This window comes from Scyliorhinus canicula, chromosome 17 (assembly GCF_902713615.1).
Source record: "Scyliorhinus canicula chromosome 17, sScyCan1.1, whole genome shotgun sequence".
Lineage (NCBI taxonomy): Eukaryota > Metazoa > Chordata > Chondrichthyes > Carcharhiniformes > Scyliorhinidae > Scyliorhinus > Scyliorhinus canicula.
In genome coordinates this window covers 42,368,510-42,389,756 of record NC_052162.1, presented here as the reverse complement: position 1 = coordinate 42,389,756, position 21,247 = coordinate 42,368,510, and the positions used below count along the sequence as shown (strand labels likewise).

Sequence of the window (21,247 nt, the reverse complement as noted above, 5' to 3'; positions counted from 1 at the left end):
ACGATATTGCTAGCTTTGACATTGCACTCAGCTCGGAGCTAGTATTAAAGAAATTAAAAATAAACGTAATTGTTTCATCTTCAGATTTCATTGCAGTCACTATGGAACCTAAGGATGCGAGATTGCTGGAAGGGCGTGTTCCAACAAATATTTCCTCAAAGCAATTCCTTTAAACTCACATCCAAACTACATTTTACAATTCACATTGATGCAATGGTAAAATTGCTGAGTTGTAACACAACTGATTATCACAAGCAAAGCTGTGTGCGAATCACAGAGAGGCATTAGGAGCGAGGGTTTTGGCAAAGATTGGTATCATGATTGGTACAGGCTTGGAGGGCCGAAGGGCCTCGTCCTGTTCTTTGTTGTATTGTTCTTTGTAAATTGCAATGCCATTTAAATAAATGCGGTAACATTTAAAATCATGCAACATCAAATTAATTACATTTTTTAACCTTAAATGAATGGATCGTATTGCAGAGTTCAGCAGGTCTATGTAAAAGGTTTTTTATAACTTGTAAAATGTCTTGCTTTAAGATATTGTGAAAAGTTTTAAATATTCATTCTGCATTAAATAGAAGTGCTCGGGGCTATTTCCCTCACTGGAGAAATGGCACTTTAGGCACTAAAGAGTCTTCAAGGTGACCAAGGTGGAATCCTGATGGAAATGTGCCAGCCTGCTTTTAGACCAAAGCATTGTGTTGCTGTATGAGTTTAAGCACACGCTGTTAGATAGATGATTAACCCTGTAATCGCCAATTAAATTGGCCCCAACACTCATTGACGAGGTTACATGCTATTTTGTTGGCTAATGATCTCGAGACAACTTACTGAATCAGACCAAAAACGCTGTTGGTGGGGATTACAAGTGCTACTTGCAGCCGTACTCAGTTTCCACTGTTACAGGCTAATTGAGATTGACTGGTCCATTACATTTGAAGTGGAGTTTTGTCACAAAACTGGGAGACTTTCTGAGACATCTGGGACAAGGTGTCACCAATACTCTACCAATATTTGTTTTCTGTAAGTTCACTAAGGACTTCACCTACAGAGAGAGACAGTGCAGTGCCATTGTACCATTAGGCAGACCTTACAGGATGCAGCCAGAGAAGGGGCAGTACCAGAGGACAACTGCAGCAACAAGAAACATCTCTCTATTCAATGGCATTTTGTCATTTCTTTTGGCCGGGGGAAGATTTCCTCCATGGAGGCTGCACGTAGAGGCTCCTCGCAGATCATGGCGCAATTTCGGAAGGCTGCCCTGATCTCCCCCTTTCCGGTCCACTCCCCCAACCCCACCCCGTTTCCAACTACTCACATCCCCAACCTTGGGAAGGCTCCCACAAGTCCCTTCTAATCCCCACTCTACCTGGTAAGGCCTCTCACCCACTGAGAATGCCAACCTGGCACCCGGGCACCTTGGCACTGCCATCCTGGCAGTACCAGGGTAGCACTGCCAGGGTGCCAGAGGGTGAGCCAGGGTGCCACCCTGCCCACTCCCTGGTCACCCAGGAGTCTCCAATAGACTGGGAGTCCACCCCAAAGGTGCCATTATGCCTGGTCCACATTTGTGTGGACAAGTACTAAACAGTGCCCTGGGGAGGTCTTCCAGGCACGGCCATTGAGTCCTGGGCACCAGGTGGATCCAGCGAACCTATATTTAAATGGCCATATGGCTCATTAAAATATGTTTATCTCGATCACACCCAGTGAGGGCGTGATCCAGATTGCAATGTCTCGTAAGTTATCTTTCAAGCATTGCAAATCTCACAAGAGGTCTCTCATGAGATTCAACGGTCTCGTCCCAACACCAAGTCGGGTTCGTCAAGGCCGCTGAATCACATCCACGGTTGCAAAGTGACCACGGCTGGCACCTGAATATTCAAGGCTGTTTGACATTTCAGAAGGACAGGATGAACTGGTGGCTTTGTTAGTAAAGGTTGAGATCAGTACAGTCGTTCAGAGGATCAAGATGGGGAATCGGTTTGGGTGGAGTTAAGAAATAGCAACGGAAAGAAATGACTCTTGGGAATGATTTATAGGCCCCATAACGGTAACTACACTGTAGGACGGAGTATAAACTGAGGAATAATGGGGGCTTGTAAGAAAGCTATCATGATAATCATTGGAGATTTCAATATTGTTATAGAGAAGAATCAATTTGGCAAATGTAGTCTGGAGGATGTATTGTATTAGATTGTATTTGGGGCAGTTTCTTAGAATAATAGATTCTGTAACCAATCAGGGAACAGGGGTATTTTAGACCTGATAATGTGTAATGAGGGAGCAGTCTTGTGGCGCAATGGATAGCACCCATGCTCTGGATTTGAGTCCCACCCCAGGACTAGTAGACCAAGGAAGGTGTGTTCATTACACGGCCAACAGGTTAAGCATCAACCTGCAAAATCATCCAACAAGCCAATGGCAGGTGGTAAGAGTTGGAGAGACACCTGGTCATCCACATGGAGTAGTGTCCCTCAATTTATCAGCCTCTGGCGACAAACTGGTGGCCTGTTTCAGGAAAAACCTCACTATGGGAACAGATGAAAGTCTGCTTTGTACAACACTAGGTGTAGAAAGAGGAAACAAAAATGTGTACTGAGACAGGTCTCATTAATGACCTCGTAGTAAAGGATTCTCTCGGTAAGAAGGGACATAACATGATAGAATTTCGCATTCAGTTTGAAAGTGAGCAATGTAAGATCATGAGAACATAGGAATTTGGCCCAGCCCTCCTGCTGTTGGAGGTAGTGTTTAAAAAGAAGGGATCTGCCTTTTGAGATGGGGAGGAATTTCTTCTCTCACTGGACCGTTAGTCTTTGGGATTATCTTCCATAGAAATAAGTGGAGGATGAGACGTTGAATATATTCAAAGCTGAGTTGGACAAATCTTTGGGTTATGGGTTATTGGAGACAGGCAGGAAAGTGGAGTTGAGGCCACACTCAGTTCAACCATGATCTTATTGAATGGTGGGGCAGCCTTAATGGGCCAAGTGGCCTCCTCCGGCTCCTTTTGTTGATCTGATGTTCAATATATGATAAAGCAGATTTCTGTGGCTTTAAAAAGTTAATGTATCCTTGTGCAGTCATACATGGATGAAAACAACCATTTTGTCAGCCAACTGCACTCAAGTCTCTACAAATAACTCTGGCTCTATCAGCATGGGAAGCTATTAGAGCCCAGTAAAATAGCGGCTGAAAATGATTAATGAGCCTTTTCAGGAGTACCCACCCCAACCCCATGGTGTTACTTTTCCTGTTTGAAAAGACTTTCCTTGTACGTTGTTGTTTCTCTGTGTTTCCACCACTGTTGCAGCTCACACCGTGGTCTGCATTTATGTTTGGAAATAGGGCAGGAAAAGCCTTATTTACAAAAACAATGAATGCAGGGCCCCTGGGATGGAATCCTAGTGGCCCTCCGTGCTTTGAAATAAGTTGCAATTCAGATACAGCATCTACTCAACCCCACTTTTCATTTTTGCCACTAGCACAGTGCTTAGAATTCTCCCTTTCTGTATTGAACAGAAAGTGGGAACGATTTTTGTTTTTGTCCATTGGGGGCCATCATCCAAAGCGGACACATTTTACGAGTTACCCGTGCCATTTTCCAGTATATTATGGACCTTCGGTCAATAATTTATGGCTGGAATCCTCCGGTCATTGGGATTCTCTTATCCCGCTGGCAGTGCACACTGTCTGTGCATTTCCCGGCAGTGTGGGGTGGTTTAAATGGGAAATCCCATTGACAAGCGACGGGGCGAGAGAATCCCACTGCTAGCGAACAGCGTGCCACCGACAAACACATGGCTGGGGGTCCAGAGAATCCCGCCCTATATTTTTTTAAACCACAAATGTCTACAGAAAATGGCCACCCAAGGATCGCCGGATTTCCCTTGTGGATCAGTACAAAAGGAATTTTCCAGGCTCAATGCCTTTTCCTGAAACTAATTCAAAAGGGTGATTTCAAACAAATTAGTCACCTAGAAGGACAAGGGCAGCAGATACCTGGGAACCCAACCACTTGGAAGTTCCCCTCCAAGCCACTCACCATCCTGACTTGGAAATGTATTGCCGCTGGAAATATATTCACTGTCGCTGGGCCAAAATCCTGGAATTCCCTCCCTAATGACACTATGGGTAAATAGGGGTGGGCCATAAATGCTGGCCTTGCTCGTGACAACTCAATCATGCAAAAAAATTAAAAAGGTCCATCAAAATCCAGAACAAAAATGGTGGGTTAATATTTCATGTGGAGATGCCTGCAGTTAAAGCTGGGATTCTGGCTTTGAGAGTTAGTAAGTTAAGTATCAGTCAGCTCTGCATTTTGGACTATCGTTAAGCTTTATTGTAAAGCAAGGCAGAAAAACTAATAGACTTTGATCAAAACTGGTGAGGTTTGAGGTCTGAAAATCTCTTGGAAGAAATGACCGGCATTTAGCTATGATTTTCCACTCCCACCAGCAGCGGGTATCGTGTTGGGCAGGGAGCAGCATTTGGCAGAGAATTAGTGTGGAATGTTGTTCTCCCAACTTAACGATGAGTTGAGTACCCCGTGGAACAATGCCAAGTACCCCATTTGAACCTCATTAAAGGGCCAGCACACTGGATTCTTGTTCCACCTCCATGGGCAACCTGGCAAGGACAACCTGGCATCTTGGCACAGCCAGTCTGGCACCCTGGAAGAGCCGGTTGGCAGGGTGCCAGGCTGACAGTGCCAAGCTATAGGTGCCAGAGGCAATGTCAGGGTGCCACCTTACCCAGTGCCCGACCACTCGAGGGCCTCAACTCTCCAGTGAGACCCCAGAGGTGCCATCATGGCTGGTTTGAGGCCTCACTGGTGAAGCTGATGAATCCCGGGCCCTGGATAAATTGTGTGAGTGCATATATTTAAATGAACCTAATGACTGATTTAAAATATGGGAGGGCGAGATCCAGATCACGACACAGCGTGAGATTCTGTTAAATCTCGTGACGGGTTTCAAGCATCACGATGCTCGACGAAGGTGTCTCGTGAGATTCAATGGCCTCATTCCGACACCAAGTCAGACGCGACGAGGCCTCTGAATCGCGTCCCTAATTTTCTTTCCACATACCAGCTTGCTTTAATCATTGAGATTTCTTGCTGATAGTTTTGGTGTATATTAGAAAAAATGGCCATATTTCATAAGCTCAGCAGTCAAATAATGATCAAATATTAGTTAAAAAGAATAGTATTAAACTGTTAACGAAGCAGAATGTTAATACATCCTGTTAAAAGACAAGTGCAAATGACAGGAACACATCCCAGATGATTGCCTGGTCAAAATCAGTACCCTGACCCTACTTAGATATGATCACAATGAGCAAAAAGATTATAGACGATTAAATATACTGGGGCAATAAGCCCTTAATTCTCTCAGGCTTCCCTTGCTCCTACAATTAACAAGCATTTGAAATTTAGGGCAGTGCTTGATGTAATGTCAAGGTTCCCCCCCCCCCCCCCCCCCCCCCCCCCCCGGCAACAGTGAACCCACCTTGGCTCTGGTAGATGGAGGGCCATTACGTGGCTCACCCCTGTCTGATGATGAAGTCCTGCCGCTAAGTGGTTCTAGCCAGTCAAGCAGCTTACTGGTCTCTGGTTCCAGCACTGGCACCGGGAGCAGCGGTCACTGCTGGGACTGCATCCAATCCCAGATGGTGATCTTTGACGGAACTGGCTGGGGAGGTAAATTGTTGGGGCCATGTCTTATTGGTACCAGGGCAGAAGGCCCCGGTAAGGGAAGCAAAGTGGATGAGGACTGGAACACAAGTGAGCTGGGGGAGGGGAACCCCTGGAGCCAGACCTTTGGTGCGGGGTGGGGGGGGTTGTTGTGGGTGCCTTAGATACTCCAGAGACCTGTAAAGGAAGTAACCACCGGCACCACAAACCCCGCCCACCCCACTTCTCTCCACTGTGTGATAAGTTTCAGCTGGCCAGGAAGACACCATTAATTAGCATCTTAAGAGCCTCATTTGGCCCATGAGCAGGTGGGCTACCTGACACCTGCTCTGCCATGTGTAAAATGGTGGTGGGGTTGGTGGCAGGCAGGTAGGTGCTGGGAAAGGTGCCCATGGTGTCACGCTTAATTTTATGCCCTCAGCCACCTGTCAACTCGCTCTTGGGGAACAGAAAATGCTAACTCCAAATTTGGCATCACCTAGACATTAACTAGTCTTAGATTTTCCTGCCATGATGATCCCCTGCACTTAGAGCATTTGACATTTATTTTGATTTCTCAACTTATAAAAAAAGAAGCCTGTAAACTTACTAAGATTGGGTGAATCATTATCACACTCCACATTTGAATACGGGGCAGAATGCTTCGGCCCCTCCTGCCCATCAGATTTTCCGGTCCTTCTGAAGTCAATACACTTTTAAATGGTTCGGCACATTTTGCGACCTGCCCCCAGCCGCAACATGGCCGTAAAGGTCCGTCCATGGTATTTGCCATAAAAACATTTACCAAGTATCATTCTCCCCAATGATGCAAAAAACCCCTTGTTCAAAATGTTTCAAAAACGGATTGATAATTGAAATGAAAATTGCTTATTGTCACGAGTAGGCTTCAATGAAGTTACTGTGAAAAGCCCCTAGTCGCCACATTCCAGTGCCTGTCCGGGGAGGCTGGTACAGGAATCGAACCGTGTTGCTGGCCTGCTTGGTCTGCTTTAAAAGCCAGCAATTTAGCTGAGTGAGCTAAACCAGCCCCATTGAAATAAATGCAGCACCTGAGCTTTACAAAGAACTGTGAATGAATCAAAACAGCCCCAAGTGAAATTTGACTCTGCGTTCCACACTGTCCCAGAAACATGTAATCAAACAATACGGTTAAAAGTCAGCGCCCAATCCAAAAACGTCAGTCATTCTGTTCAGCCTTCCTGTTCACAGGGAGGTTCAAAGTTCAAGCTTCGCATTCTTGAATTTCCTATGTGTGTGTGATCATTTCTTTTTATAAACTGCAAAATAGGAGATACTTGAAATGCTTTCGGAAGATGGATATTCCCACGATCATATATTTAAAACCCATAGAAATCACAGTGATCCACTAACGTATGTAATATGACTTCCACAAGAAACGTGGAATGCCCAGAAATTCATCTTACTCTTCAGTTTAAAAATCATCACCATCGGTCTTATTTAGATCCTGTTGTGGTTTGAAATGGCTGTTCACTTTGATGAGTGATTTTGATTTAGATTTTGAGCTCTGGCATCAACAAAAGCACACATACTGTTCTTCCTCCTCCCCAGTGGCTTCTATCTCCGCCCCCTCACACCCCATTTTCCAAATGGGCAGGCTCATTCTAGGATATAATCCAATGAGGGTCAACCATCCACTGCCTACTTAACATACCCCAATCTGGTTAGTGAAGCTCCGATTTCAATCAGGAGGGTCAATCCACCGGGTCAGGAGCAAAGCCCCACCCCTGACCTGACCCGCGAAGCAGAAGGCCTGGGAAATCTTAACCCATTGGCTTTGTCTGATTGCCACTGGCCAACTGCCCACCCAAAATGGATGAGAAGTGGCGGCTGGCCAATAGATGGGAGCGTACTTTAAGGCAGCAGCAGGGCGTCAGTTAGCACCGAAGGAATGGTCTCCAACAAGAAAGTAAACTTGAAGGGGGAGATTTCTGGAACATCTCGCAGGAGGAAAAGGAGTGAAGGGTCTGGGGAAGCACTTCTATTCCTCTTGGCCACATGTAAATTAAAAGAAATGTACCTGTTTGGGTCTCTTTGCACTCCCTTATCCACTGCCTGTTGCCTTCACCAGGTAACTTTCCCACCTAGGCCTCAGTTCAAATTATGTCATTAGACCCTGCTCTGCATATTTATAGAAGACCCAATTGACTTTAAATGTGTATGCTTGCTGCCAAGTCAGAGAAATAGGTGAAAATTCCAGACAGCGTGATCAGTAAGGGTATGAGCGGGTATGTCACTTGACCGATTTTAACTGCCCACCTGCCTGGCTTCCATCGAGCAAGTAAGATTAAAACTGATTCAGCCAGCTAATCAACCATGTGGGGCATAATATTCAAACTTTATCCTGACCTCACCCAATGTCTTAATTCATGCAGTAGTAATTGAATTAAGATCAGGTGGGGAAAAACTAATTAAATAGTTCCTCTCGCATTCCTTTTTCTACCCCTACTGAGGGCGGCTAATTCATCACAGGTGGCAGGGGAGTGGTTGAGTGGGTGGGTGGGTGGTTGGTTGGTTGGTTGGTTGGTTGGGTTGGGTTGGGTTGGGTTGGGTTGGGTTGGGGGGGGGGGGGGGGGCGCAGCCAGCAGGGAGGATTGAACCAGAGAGTCATTATCAGAGAACTGTAAGTTAACACTGAGTTGCATATATTCTGGGACTGAGATCAGAATTACTTATCAACTGGTGTGTTAGTTAATCAACACAATGTTAATTTTATTATCTGAAATACAAAGTGCTAAACTAGTGAATGCTGAGAATTGGAAAATAATAATTTTTCAGAGGGCTGCTTTTTAAAGTTAGGGCATGAACTAGTGAATCAGACTGTTGTGCAGTCAGCACTAAAGGGTTACAGCAGAATGAGGCACAGCTAGATGAGGATGACCTTATTTAGTCAGTAAGGAGGAACAGCCCATGGATCAGAATAGGACTCTGTCCCAGCTCAGTGGAAAGAAAAACTGTGCAGCTCACATCCGAGATCAAACAACAAGTCCAGTCAGATCATTATCAGGGGATTTATGCAGATTGCAAGAGCAAATACTGTACACAAATCATTCCTCCTGTTGGACATGGGAAGCAAGGAACATGTGCACTGAAGAATCGATTCAGCATCATGACTCCACTGCAGAATAACAGAAACCAGAGGAAAGAAATAGCAGAAAGTGGAAGCCGAATGTTTAAAACAGCAGAGACAGAAAAGGTTGGTTTGAAAAGATAATTCCCAACCACAGAGGTAAATTTTTAAAAAGCTCACATTTTAAGAGGGTAGCTTTACAATAGGAATCAAGCTAGAGTTTGGAGTAGTATGTAGAATTTTCTCATTTTGTTTTTATATGTTCCCAAAAAAGTTCTTTATGTTATAAATAGCATGTTATAAATATTGTAAATGATAGATTCAAAGAAAATTGCCATCAGAGAGAGATTCTCTACTACAATAACAATCGCTGACGGCTGAGATGAAGGAAATTTTCTGTGTCTAATATTTTTTACTGTACTTTTGTATTCATTCAATTCCAACAATTGAAAATATCAGATTACAGTTTTGCATCCAAAGATTCCAGAGAGTTCAAATGGGAAAAGTGTATGTTTTATTGTCTGTCTGTAGTGTATTAATGTATTGATAAATTATAGACTACCTCTGTTAGTGTGATTAACCAATTGCTAACTAGTAAAACGTTGTAACACCTAATCCAGTGGCAATTTGCTGAACACTTCCATTCAAGTGACTGAGCCAATTTTAGACTACCCAATTAGTGAGATTAGCCCATTGATGAGTTTTATGGACTGTTTTGTTAATGTGACTTACTGATCAGTAATTTATACACAGTCTCTGTTCATGTGACTGATATATGAACCATCTCTCCTGTATATAACTGTGTCAAAGATTTGCGCAGTGTAGCGGTTCTGTCCAACCTCACACACATTCGGACAGAGCCGCTCATCAGCTCAAGACCCCAAAATCCCACTCCTCTGCTTCACTACTCGATCCAACATATGCAGACTAGGCATCCTCTGTGTCATTCCACTCTGTATGGAGTGATTTCCTGTACTCATTGTTGCCACACATTCTCCGCTTCCCCACCTTCAGGATACACCTGACAAACAATTTTACCATCTGGTGTGGGGAAGCAACTCCAGTGAGCTCTGTCTTCAGAGATCCTTCCGAGTATCACTGGGAACCTTTTGTGGAGAGTGCCTCACTGTGTAGCATTCTCTAATTAATGCCAGGGCCACTTTAAAGATTTCCAAGCCATTCCGCAGACTACCGGAAACCGTGTTCCGTTTTCACACACAGTGTCAGAGGTTGCAACCCTTTTTTCACTACCTGGAGAGGTTGCTCCAGAATTTGAAGTTTCACTGCTTCCCCACACTGAATGCCACTTTTGGCTCTTGCAACTAAGTTAGCAGGTGATGGATTTAATATCCACTAGAGGATTTAAGAACATAATCTGGTTCGGTGGGAGTGCTGCATTCTTGGAGGTTCTGCCCTATGAATGAGGCACATTCTGTTCAGTCAGAGGATGTAGAAGACTCCCTGACACAATTCGAAGAAGGGTACCTGACCAACAATTATCCCTTGACCAACAATATTTAGAATGCATTTCTTGGCCATTAATTTCATTGCTCATCGTTGTGGGACCATGCTGTGGACAACTTGCATTTTGCCGAAATATAATCGTGCTGCACTTTAAAATAAGTAATTAATTCAGTGTAAAATGCTTTGTGGTGTCCTGAAGATATGAAAGGCGCTATATAAATGCAAAGTTCTCTCATTCTTCATTTTTGTACCTGGTGAACCAGGTAAGCAGATTGGAAGTACTTCAGGGAATCTGCTCCTGGGCTTGGCATAAATAACCATTCACCAATACAGGATCTCTGAAACTGCTTACCTATATTTCAAACACCACATGCTCAAGCAATCATCGAGTAGAAAACGTTCATTCCAAAGCTGGTGGGCACAACAGGACATTTGAAAACAATAGTAACTTGAAATCAGAAGCACATATTTTTATTTTGTTTTGGGTGTCCATTCTTTATTCATAATGCCTTCCTTCCGGAGCAAAATGGGTGACATTTGTATTGTGCTGATGGCAATGGGGCACTGCTTGGCCAAAAGGTGATAGAATCCACATTTTGAATTATGTCAGTAATATTGTTAGCACCAGTGAGACAGCATTATTTTTTACAAAAGCAAAATATTGCGACAATGGAAATCTGGGATGGGATTCTCCGTCCCGCCATACCCGGTTTCTGGTGCGTCGCGTCTCCACCTGCAGCGGGATTCTCTGTCCCGGCAGCCAGCCAATGGGCGGAGTTCTCCGAGCCTCCGTGCCGAAATCACGCTCAGCGCGTTGGGGGGAAGAGAGAATTGGCGTCGAACCCGAGATCGGGTCCGACGGCGCTCCCGGAGAATAGCCGGCAATCGTACATGCGCGGTCGATGCGGCGCCGGTCGGGCACCATTGAAAGAGGCCCTCGCAAACGGCGTAGTTCTCTCATAGTTCCACCCGGTGGGAACTCGGCCTGGCGGTTGCGGACTAGGTCCGCGGCCGCCCTGGTGGGGGGTGGCGTGGGGATCATTCAGTGGGTGGGGGGGGGGGGGGGGGGAGAGCCCTCCAGGATGGCCAGGCTACCGATCGGGGGCCACCGATCTGAGGGGTGGGCGCAATCTGCAGGGGGGGCCTATGTTGTCAGTGTCGGTCCGCGGTGTGGGTCGGCCATGTCGCGCGGGGCGGCCGACACAGGCCGCCGTCGTGTGCATGTGCGGACTCCCGACCGGAAGTGCAGGCGCCGCATCGGCAGCCCGAGCTGTGAGGAGCACTCCGGGGCCCTAATAGCCCCCTGAAAATCAGAGAATCACCCTGGACTTTCTCTAGATAAGTCCAGAGTGATTTGTGCGTGTTTTTACGTGGGCGTGGGGACATAGCCCCTTTATTGGAGAGACCCGCCCAATATTTATGGCCTGTGATGTTAATCTATATCGTTTTAGCCTGTTTAACTTTAGTGCTATTTATTTCCATGTTGCAATGTCACTTTTACATTTGCATTTGAACATAGAATTCATCTCCACACTTTTGCAATGATTTGAAAGTGAAGGGCTTAAGAAAGAGAATGCTGTAATTAATCAAAACCAGCTTAGCAACGTGAATGCACAATTTCAAACTGGGAACTGCCAACTTTTGTTTAGTTCGGAACAATAGAGTCCATACATGCTGTTATCACATGAAGAGGGTTGTTGCTCTCTTACATAAATCCTGCTATATGTTGCTATTGTGAGGTGGGTGGCTTAATTCTCAAATCCATCAAAGGGTCAAAATCACGATTTGACCTGTTAAGTTTGAGACCTTTCTTCTGCCTCCCCGGGACATCCTAGCCACCTCGGTGTTTCAATTCTGAATACTAGTAAGATGGGATTTCAGCAAAATGTGATGGTAGATGGGCGAGATCTTTGTACCATGCTCATTGGAAATAGGAGGAAAATGCACAGCCATGCAATTTGTAGATTTTGCCCCTTTCATGTCTTGCAATTTGGCCTTGGGAGCACCTTGAGCTATTTAACACCAGCTTGAAATGCTGGTGGCTACATGTCTGCCCTTGATGGTGTGACTATTTTGAAACGCAGAATTACAAACATCACACAGGCTTCCCCGTCGACTCAACTTGTTAAATCAGCTGTCGTGTCAGACCAGAAAAATCTAAGTCCGGGCTGAGTTAACTGATCGGAGCCATAAAAGTAGCTGGGATGCTGGAATTAGCTTCAACACCTTGGGTAGAAAATGGAAGCTCTTATGGAAAGGGATAGTGCCTTTGGCAGGAAAATCAGCAAGCATTGGAAAATAAACAGAAATCAGAGCATAGGGTGTCCTTATATGCCGATGACTTGTTGTTATGCGTGTCGGAACCGAGTGTGCCAATAGAGGGAATACTGGAGCTGCTTCGGGTATTTGGGTCTTTCTCGGGGTATAAATTAAATCTCGACAAGAGTGAGTATTTTGTCTCAGCCGGGGGTGGGGCAGGGGTGGGGGGGGCTGCCATTCCGTAGGGCAGGGACTCACTTTAGATACCTGGGGGTGCAGGTTGCTCGGGAGATGGGGGGGGGGGGGGGTGCTCCATAGGCACAACATATCTAGTTTGGTGGGGAAAGTGAAAGTTGATCTGGCAACGATGGGATGGTCTCCCTCTGTCACTGGTGGGTTGGGTGCAGGCGATTAAAATGAACGTGTTACCCTGATTTCTGTTTATTTTCCAATGCCTGCCGATTTTTCTGCCAAAGGCATTTTTTAGAGAGATTGAATGAATGATTACCTCGTTCATATGGGAAGGAAAGGTGGCCAGAGTTAGAAAGGTGCTGCTACAGAGGGGAAGGCAGACAGGGGGTTTGGGTCTTCCGAACCTGATGTACTACTACTGGGCGGTGAAAGTGGAAAAGGTGCGGAGCTGGGTCAGAGGGGCTGATTCCCAGTGGGTCAGAATGGAGGAGAGTTTGTGTAGGAGGTCGGGATTGAAAGCACTAGCAACAGCGCCACTCCCGATAGCTCCGGGGAAATACTCAGGGAGTCCGGTAATAATAGCTTCATTGAGAATTTGGAGGCAGTTTCGCTAACACTTCAAGTTGGGGGCAAAGTCAAGGGCAATGCCGATTCGGGGAAACCATAGATTTGAGCCAGGGAAGTTGGTCAGAGATTTTCGTAAATGGGAGGAGAAGGCAATTAAAACACTAAAAGATTTGTTCCTCGGGGGTCGGTTTGCAGGATTGAAGGAGCTGGGAGCAACGTATGGGTTGGAGCAGGGAGAAATGTTTAGATACATGCAGGTTCGAGATTTTGTCAGGAAGGAGGTACAGAGCTTCCTGGTGGAGCCGGCCTCCACATTGCTGTAGGAGCTGCTGATGATAGGGGGACTGGAGAAGGGGGTAGTGTCGGCGGTTTACGGGGCTATTTTGGAAGAGCAGAAGGCGCCACTGGAAGGGATCAAAGCAAAGTAGGAGAAAGAGTTGGGAGAGGGTATGGAGGAGGGGTTCTGGTGTGAGGTGCTCCGGAGAGTGAACGCATCCACCTCGTGCGTGAGGTTGGGGCTGATACAGCCGAAGGCGGTAAAGAGAACACTCTTGATCGCCCGGAAGCGGATCCTGTTGGGATGGAGAGCAACCTCCCCACCCTGTGCCCTGGCATGGCTGGGGGACCTGTTGGAATTCTTGACTCTTGAGAAGGTTAAGTTTGAACTGAGGGGAAAGATGGAGGGGTTCGACTATTCATGGGCGTTATTCATTATGCACTTTCATGAGTTGGATAACGTTGACAATTAGTCGGGGAGGGGGGTGGTTGGGAGGGTTGGGGGAGGGGGACTGTATGTGTTAATGGTGACTATGGGTGATTCCTGATTCCTGTTTGTTACTTGTCTATGTTGACATGCGGGCAGTTGTTTGAGGTTTGGTGGGAGGATGGGATTGTTGTTGATATGGGGATTGACATTATATTCGTTACTGCTTATTGTTGATTGCTGGTGGGTGAAAATTTGGGAGAAAATGTGAAAAAGGAGAATAAGAATATAAAAAAAAATTAAAAAATGGAAGCTCTCATTCCTGATCATTATCACGTGCGGCAAGTTCAAGGATAAGATCAGGTTTTGTTGATTACCACACCAGAAGCATTCCACTGATCTTCTTAGAATAGTAATTAGTGCATTTTACTCTCTCACTGGAAGGAGGAACAGGAAAATAGAGCCTTGATTTTGTTTTTAATTAGAAAGGCTTGAATTTCAGAAAAAGAAGAAAATAAGTCATCCACGTATTGTCACAACACTAAAGCTTTAGGATAACTTGTCCCGTACCTCATTTGCACCAGCATGCAAAATACTAATAATATTGGCATTATTCGGTCATCTATTACGTTAAACTGTCTCAACTGAATTATTTTTGGATGTCAGTGACTGTTGTTATGCTGGCAACCATAGCTGCCATTATCTAACAGCAAGATTGCGTAGCATTGAGAAGATTAACCAGGCTGCGGGATTCTCCGTCAGCGGAATCCTCCACTTCGCCGGCAGCGCATCCACGCCCGCAGGGTTCCTGACGGCATGGGGTGGCCACAATGGGAAACCCCATTGGCCGGCTGTGGGAACGGAGGCTCCTGCTGCCGGCTTAGACGCGACGTGCAGGAAAACGGTGTTGGTGGGATGCAGAATCCCGCCCAGGGTATTTCTTCGCAGACATTGGTCAAAGGAGGAATATTAGTTACGAAATTGAAATAAATCACGATTCTTCCTCAAATACTGCTACTATATCCACCGGAACAGGAATATAAAGCTTCAGTTTACCCCTCATTCCCAAGGTTGCACCTCATTCCCTCAGTACTATGTTGGGGATTCAGTTTAAATAAGCCTGGTGACAATATCAATAAGAATTTTAGAAATATTCAAATGTATGTATTACTTTATGAAAATCAGGCACATAACTGAAACTTTCTTAATGGCCCTTTAGACAGTGTGAAAATATACTTATACTTAAAACAGAAGAGATTGTCATACAGTGCATATCAGGACAACTAAGGTATGAATTCAGAACATAACATAACATGACATAACACAAGCAATGGATTTTTTATCTTCTGGGACCTTAGTTCAAATCTAGCCCAAATGATTAAATAAAAACATTTAACACTTTGCCAAACAATTGCAAAGCATTTCATACAGTGAGTGCAGAGACCTTCATTATGTAAGAAGAAGTGTTCCATTTCATCTTGCTCAGCACAAAAATAGTAAAAGTTTATTTGCAGTTCCAAGTTCAGGGCTTGAGTGTTGTGTAGTAGACGTTTTGTACCAACACGGTTAAATTTCTCACTCAATGACTAAGATCTAGTGGCCAACTTGCTGTATACTTGTAAAAACAATTTTGGCTTGCTGCATACTTATGGAGCCATTTCTACAAAGGAACCTTCGTATGGTTATCAGGCTGCATTTGGGAATAGCTCTTCAAGTTTGCTCATAAAAGGTTAACACTTTCAGAGGTTGCAGAAATGGAAAAAAAAAACAGATCACAGGGACATTACTAAAATTGACATTGCAGTTTCTTGTTGGGAAACATAATAAAATATGGACCAAATTTAATATGTACGGTTGTATCAAATCCAATATTTATCATACAATTTTACAGTCAAGTTGCATCTGCAGTTAAAGTGTCAGTCATGTTAGCTGTGTTTAAACAGCTACGTTTGAAAGCATATTCCTTGACCTTTACCAGGGCTTCAGCATATTCTAGTTGATAAGATATTGAGTACATCAATAATAAGGGTTGAAAAAGGAATTTATTTTATTTATTCATTTACTTACACACTTCCCAAGTACACACTTTAATTGTCTCTTTGATAATACAAGGGGCAATAGGGGGACAAAATTGTGACGTCTATTTGAAGGGCTAGAGAGCAAACTACTGAATGATCAAAGGCCTGAAAAGAAATGAAGATGAACCTAAAAACTAATGATCAAGTGATCTATGCTGTGTTTTGAAAAGCTTGAATAATGAAGCAGGTAATCCCTGATTTCAAGGAAGGAGTGTGAGCAGAAAACTGTGAGAAGTTTTGAATTAAACCCGGGGAAATTGTAATTAGGACGAAGAGTATCAGTAGTAGACCATAGGATCAGGAGTAGGCCATTTGGCCCATTGAGTCTGCTCTGCCTTTCAAGCAGACCATGCCTGATCATTTATATCTCGTTATATCTCTTGATGACATTAATATCCAGATATCTGTCTATTTCTGTCTTCAACATGCTGAAAAATTGTTCCACAGCCTTCTGGGGTAGTGGCACATTGACAGCATAGAGCGAACACTAGAGAAAGGTTGAGGGGACCATAGTAGTGTTAATAAAAATAATGTGTGGCAAGAAAGATTGTGACAGATTAAATAGGGAATGGCCTGTCAGGACAGAGGCTTTCTTTTGTATTTTGCCCAGAGTAGAAAGGGGTTTTTACATAAAGAAAAAACAAAATGACTTTTTGAAAGTGTTATGCGGACAAACCCAATGGTTATTTTCACACATGGGGTTTGATTTTGAATCCATGTTTGGGAATTTGATGCCCAAACCACTTACAGTTCCAACCCCGCTCCACATACTATGTGTTGCAGACTTGACACTATCTTCAAACGCAGATCCCCTGATTCGATTGGAAGTGAAACTGGCACTCAATTAGTGGTAGCAGGTGCTATCAGGAGGCAGGAACAGACTTTTGGGTACAATCCTCGAAGGCAGACAGCAACAATGAGAGGGCGTGCTACTACCTTGCAGGGTAAGTAAAGTCGCCATAGTCCCGGATGACCATAGGCTGCTTTCCCCTTTCGAGGGGGAGAGCTGACTGGTGGTGATTTAACCTGAGGATCACCACACTTCCGGTGAGGGGAAAGGTTGAAAAGACGGGGCCTTCATGAGTAACCTCAGCGGTATGGGAATGAACCCATGCTGTTGGCCTCGCTCCGCATCACAGACCAACCATCCAGCCAACTGAGCGCAAACGGCAGAAGGCAGCAGATCAGAAGACTAACAGCCTCAAGTCGCAGGATAAGTGGCCAAATGGTTAACAAAAAGGTGCTAGACCCACTGTGAGAATATCCCTTTATCAGCAAAAAACATGGTTTTTCACAGTAACTTCATTGCAGTGTTAATGTAAGCCTACTTGTGATAATAAAGATTATTATTATTAATGCATCCCCATTGCACCAGACTTCTGTGCAATAATAAGATTTTTCGGATTTGGTAATCTGCAATTTGAAAATTGCCTTCAGATCCTCCCCAGCCCTTGAATTGGCGCTGTGTGGGTTTCTAGCATTCGCACCACCCACACACCCCAAGCACTCATCCCGCCTCCCTCTCCAACCCCCACAACTGCCTCACTTTCAAAATAGCAGAGCAACACAAACATGCCATCCGCAATGCAATTGTACCCAAATGTAACCTCCCCCCGCCGGCGTTTGAAGAAGATCTCACAAAGTCTAATCACATGAACAACCAGTTTAACAGTGGTGTTGGTTGAGGGAACAAAGAACAAAGAAAAGTAATAACAATAAGGGGACTGAGATAATTCCCTTTTCATCAAATAATGTCACAACATCTTTGGTCTGAACCTGCGGTTGCAGCAATAGTCAATACCTCATAGAAAGTATGGTACCTCCAATAATGTATTACATTGGACTGAAAAAATATAGGTTATTTAGGCCGAGTGTTTTCGCAAAGGTGCCCCTACTGCACCACTGTAACTTAATTAGAGCAACTCTGAGGAAATATGACTTTAAAGTAGGAAGAATTGACTCATAATAACAATAATAATCTTTATTGTCACAAGTAGATTGTCACTGCTATGAAGTTACTGTGAAAAGCCCCTAGTCGCCATATTCCGGCGCCTGTTCGGGTATACAGAGGGAGAATTCAGAATGTCCAAATTACCTAGCAGCATGAATTTTGGGACTTGTGGGAGGAAACCGGAGCACCCGGAGGGTGCAATCTTCTGGCTACGCTGCGCCGGAAAAGTATCTCGTCGCAACGCAGCGTGGCTGTGAAAGCTGGGAGACCCCGCTACCGGCATCTCGAGAGACGTTGCAAGGGGAATCCCTCCCACAATGGACGGGATCAGTTTTTGGCAAATCTGCATATTAGAGCGAGGCAGTAATCCTTACTCTACCTGAGACTTTGGGGTTCAATCCCTTTGCCTGGGGGACCTCGAGTGAGCGCCGTTTGGTACTGGTCCCCACAAATGGGGACCAAATGGAACGGCATTCATGGGGGTTCTCCAAGGGGATCAGGAGGTCCCCAGTTGCATATCCTTTGGGCAGGATGGTACCTTGGCACTGCTGGTGCCACCTGGCAGTGTGAACTGAGTGCCAGCCTGGAACTGCCAAAGTGCCTAGGTAGCACTGTCAGCTTACAGGGGCACTGCTTGGGTGCCAGGTTGGCACTACCAAGGTGCCAAGGTGGCATTTTCTGCGGCATGTGATTGGGCCAGGGTTGTCCGCCGTGGGTGTTGGGGGATGCCTGGGGGTCGGGGGATGCACCCATGCTGCGTTTGGGCTGGGGGTGGTCAGGTATTTTTTTTCTGGGCCTCGGAGATCAGGACGCCATTAAAAAACGGCGTCCCGATGTCTCGCTACAACGGGGAATTCCGATGAGCAGATCACCACATTGTAAAAAATGGGGCTATGTGCGGCCTCGGCTGCACGGTATTCAAAGTGAGGCGCGTTGAATAGCCATGTGTTTCTCGGCACTTGGGAAGATCGCGCCCATAATTCTTTTTGACCCAGAGGTAAATCTGGTACAACTGAATAAAACAAATAAGGTTAGCAAAGTATGAATGGAATGTGGTTGTTGCTGGTACTTCAGTTCCAGGTCCAATTCATCTACATTAAACGCAATCCAGGCAACAATTCTTGAAATCAGTATGGGTAGATCCTGTAACAAATAACAGCTTAACATTTGTCCACAGTGAATGAGTTAACAATGACCAGTACTTGAAATATGTCACTGTCATCTTTTTTATTAATGTGTTGGATTTAATTTTTGTGTCTGGAAAATGCTTGGTAAAATACTGTAGGTTTTAAATCTAATCTCACCAAATCATTGTTTTCTCAGTTGTGTGCCAAGGGAGGGACAAACGGTTTCATTGTAATAACATTGAGTCCTGGGGTAAGTGGTGAGGCCCAGCTGGGATGGATCATTTTATTTAAACATGCCTTTCCTTCTGTGGGAGTACTGGGTGGTATGGGTCAGAACACAGTTAAGTTTTTTTATCTTGTGGTTGAGGGCTCATGAGAGGGGCACTGACAAAACCCACTTTTGTTTACTTGTGGCAATGGGACGGAGGCCACAATATCATGCTGGTTCAAACAACGACTCTTCCAACCCATAAACGTTCAACTCTTAGGTGTCAATGGTAGAACATAATTTGCCTTTTAAACATTAAAGTGTGGCAGCGATGAGATTATCACGTGGCTATTACTGATGACACATTAGCAATATAAAATGCTGTCAGATTACTCTGCTGTACTGTAAATGTGGTTGATGGTTATTTTAGTTACTTGTTCATATACAGTGAGAGCAATTTCAACGGACCCATTATTCACAATTCTGTTTAAAAATAAAGTAATTGACAAAAGTTTATTAATTAGAAACTTAACACAGCAGTTGTCCCTTGAAAGCCGAGTGGGTGAAGGTTACAGTCATTGTGACATTAAACTTCACAGACTAGAAAGCCTAAATATCAATTTGTGGGTCTGAATTTAACCCTGGGGGCAGGGTCAGACCCCTAATTGGCTTGAGGGAGCCTATCACCCTCATCAGATGCATTGCTGAGAGCTGCCAATCAAATGGCTGGCAACTCTCTTGTTCCTGCAATGCTACCAGGAGTGTGCCCTCTGCCCAGGAGTGTAGCTGTGGCAGGGTGGGTGGGTGGGCAGTATCATTGGGACAGGGGCAAGAGAAACCTGGGGTGCGTGAATTGCCACGGGAGATGTTCTCCAAATGGTACATGGGTTCCAAAAAGCAGCAACCCCTTTTGTAGCCACCAGGTGGGCTGGTACTAGTTCCTCCTCCTATCTCTCTCCCCACCTCCCACATGGGTAAAATCCCAGCAGCTGTGGGAGGAGCCCACAGACAAGCCCAGCAGCGACCCCCCCCCCCCCCCCCCCCCCCCCCCCACCCTCCCGGTAAAATTGAATGAGGGCAGATAGGCAGTGGGCACAGTGCCAGCACCCAGTTTCTTTCTGCTTGATCTTTTTCCTTCTCTTGTTCAGTGCTCAGAGATCAGTTGTGCCATCTCAGCTACTGACTGGCTGAGATCAGCTAATCCAGCACTGGGAATTAAATATTCTACTCTTCTGGTCTTTTTGCCTTGGTGCTTTCAAGGGACAACTGCAGTGTTAAGTTTCTAATTAATAAACTTTTGTCACTTACTTTTTGCCTATGGTGATATGTTTAACTGACATTGCATTACAGGAATGGCACACGAGAGATTCAATGTGTGACTGCGGTAACACAGTGTGACATGAAATGCAAAGATAAAGAATTTTTTCTTGTAATTGAACACTTGGCAGGTTGCACATCTTTGCTGCAGGCGCCCAGCAGAAGTGGGATGTTTGGATCTGAAAAAATGGGGTGGCACAGTGGCAAAGTTGTGCACTGCTGCCTCACAGCGCCAGGAACCCAGGTTCAATTCTGGCCCCGGGTGACTGTCGGTGTGGAGTTTGCACTTTTCGTTGAAATGTTGAAATAGGACAGGGCTTCATGCGGCTTGACCCTTGACCTCTTCCTCGTGGCACCTGTAAGTGAGAGAAGGGAGAATGACTGACAGCATGACCTGCTGTACCCTTGGCCCTGAGGTTTCTGTAACCTACATGGATCCTTACTGGTTGGAGTGCAAAAGCCAGTCTCCCCATCTCTAATGGCTGGCTGCTCCTCGAATTCTGTCACATCCTTCCGGTGTGGCCAACCCCCTCCGACCTTCTCCCTCTTTCACTGGTTATGGCTTAACTTCTCCTGCTCAAATAGAGCAGAGAAG

At 45.2% G+C, this 21,247-nt stretch overlaps 1 protein-coding gene across 2 annotated transcripts in view; it reads left to right on the top strand.

Moving 5' to 3' along the window:
* Positions 1 to 8,628: 8,628 nt before the first annotated feature.
* Positions 8,629 to 21,247, top strand: part of arhgap20b (Rho GTPase activating protein 20b) — a 135,020-nt gene continuing 122,401 nt past the window's right edge. The window contains exon 1 of one of the 2 annotated variants that reach the window (XM_038775918.1): positions 8,629 to 8,912. In XM_038775918.1, coding sequence (XP_038631846.1) covers positions 8,826 to 8,912 — 87 coding nt within the window. In that variant the 5' untranslated portion in view covers positions 8,629 to 8,825. Of the gene's footprint in view, positions 8,946 to 21,247 lie in introns of both variants that reach the window. The other variant, XM_038775919.1, reaches the window with a different exon arrangement.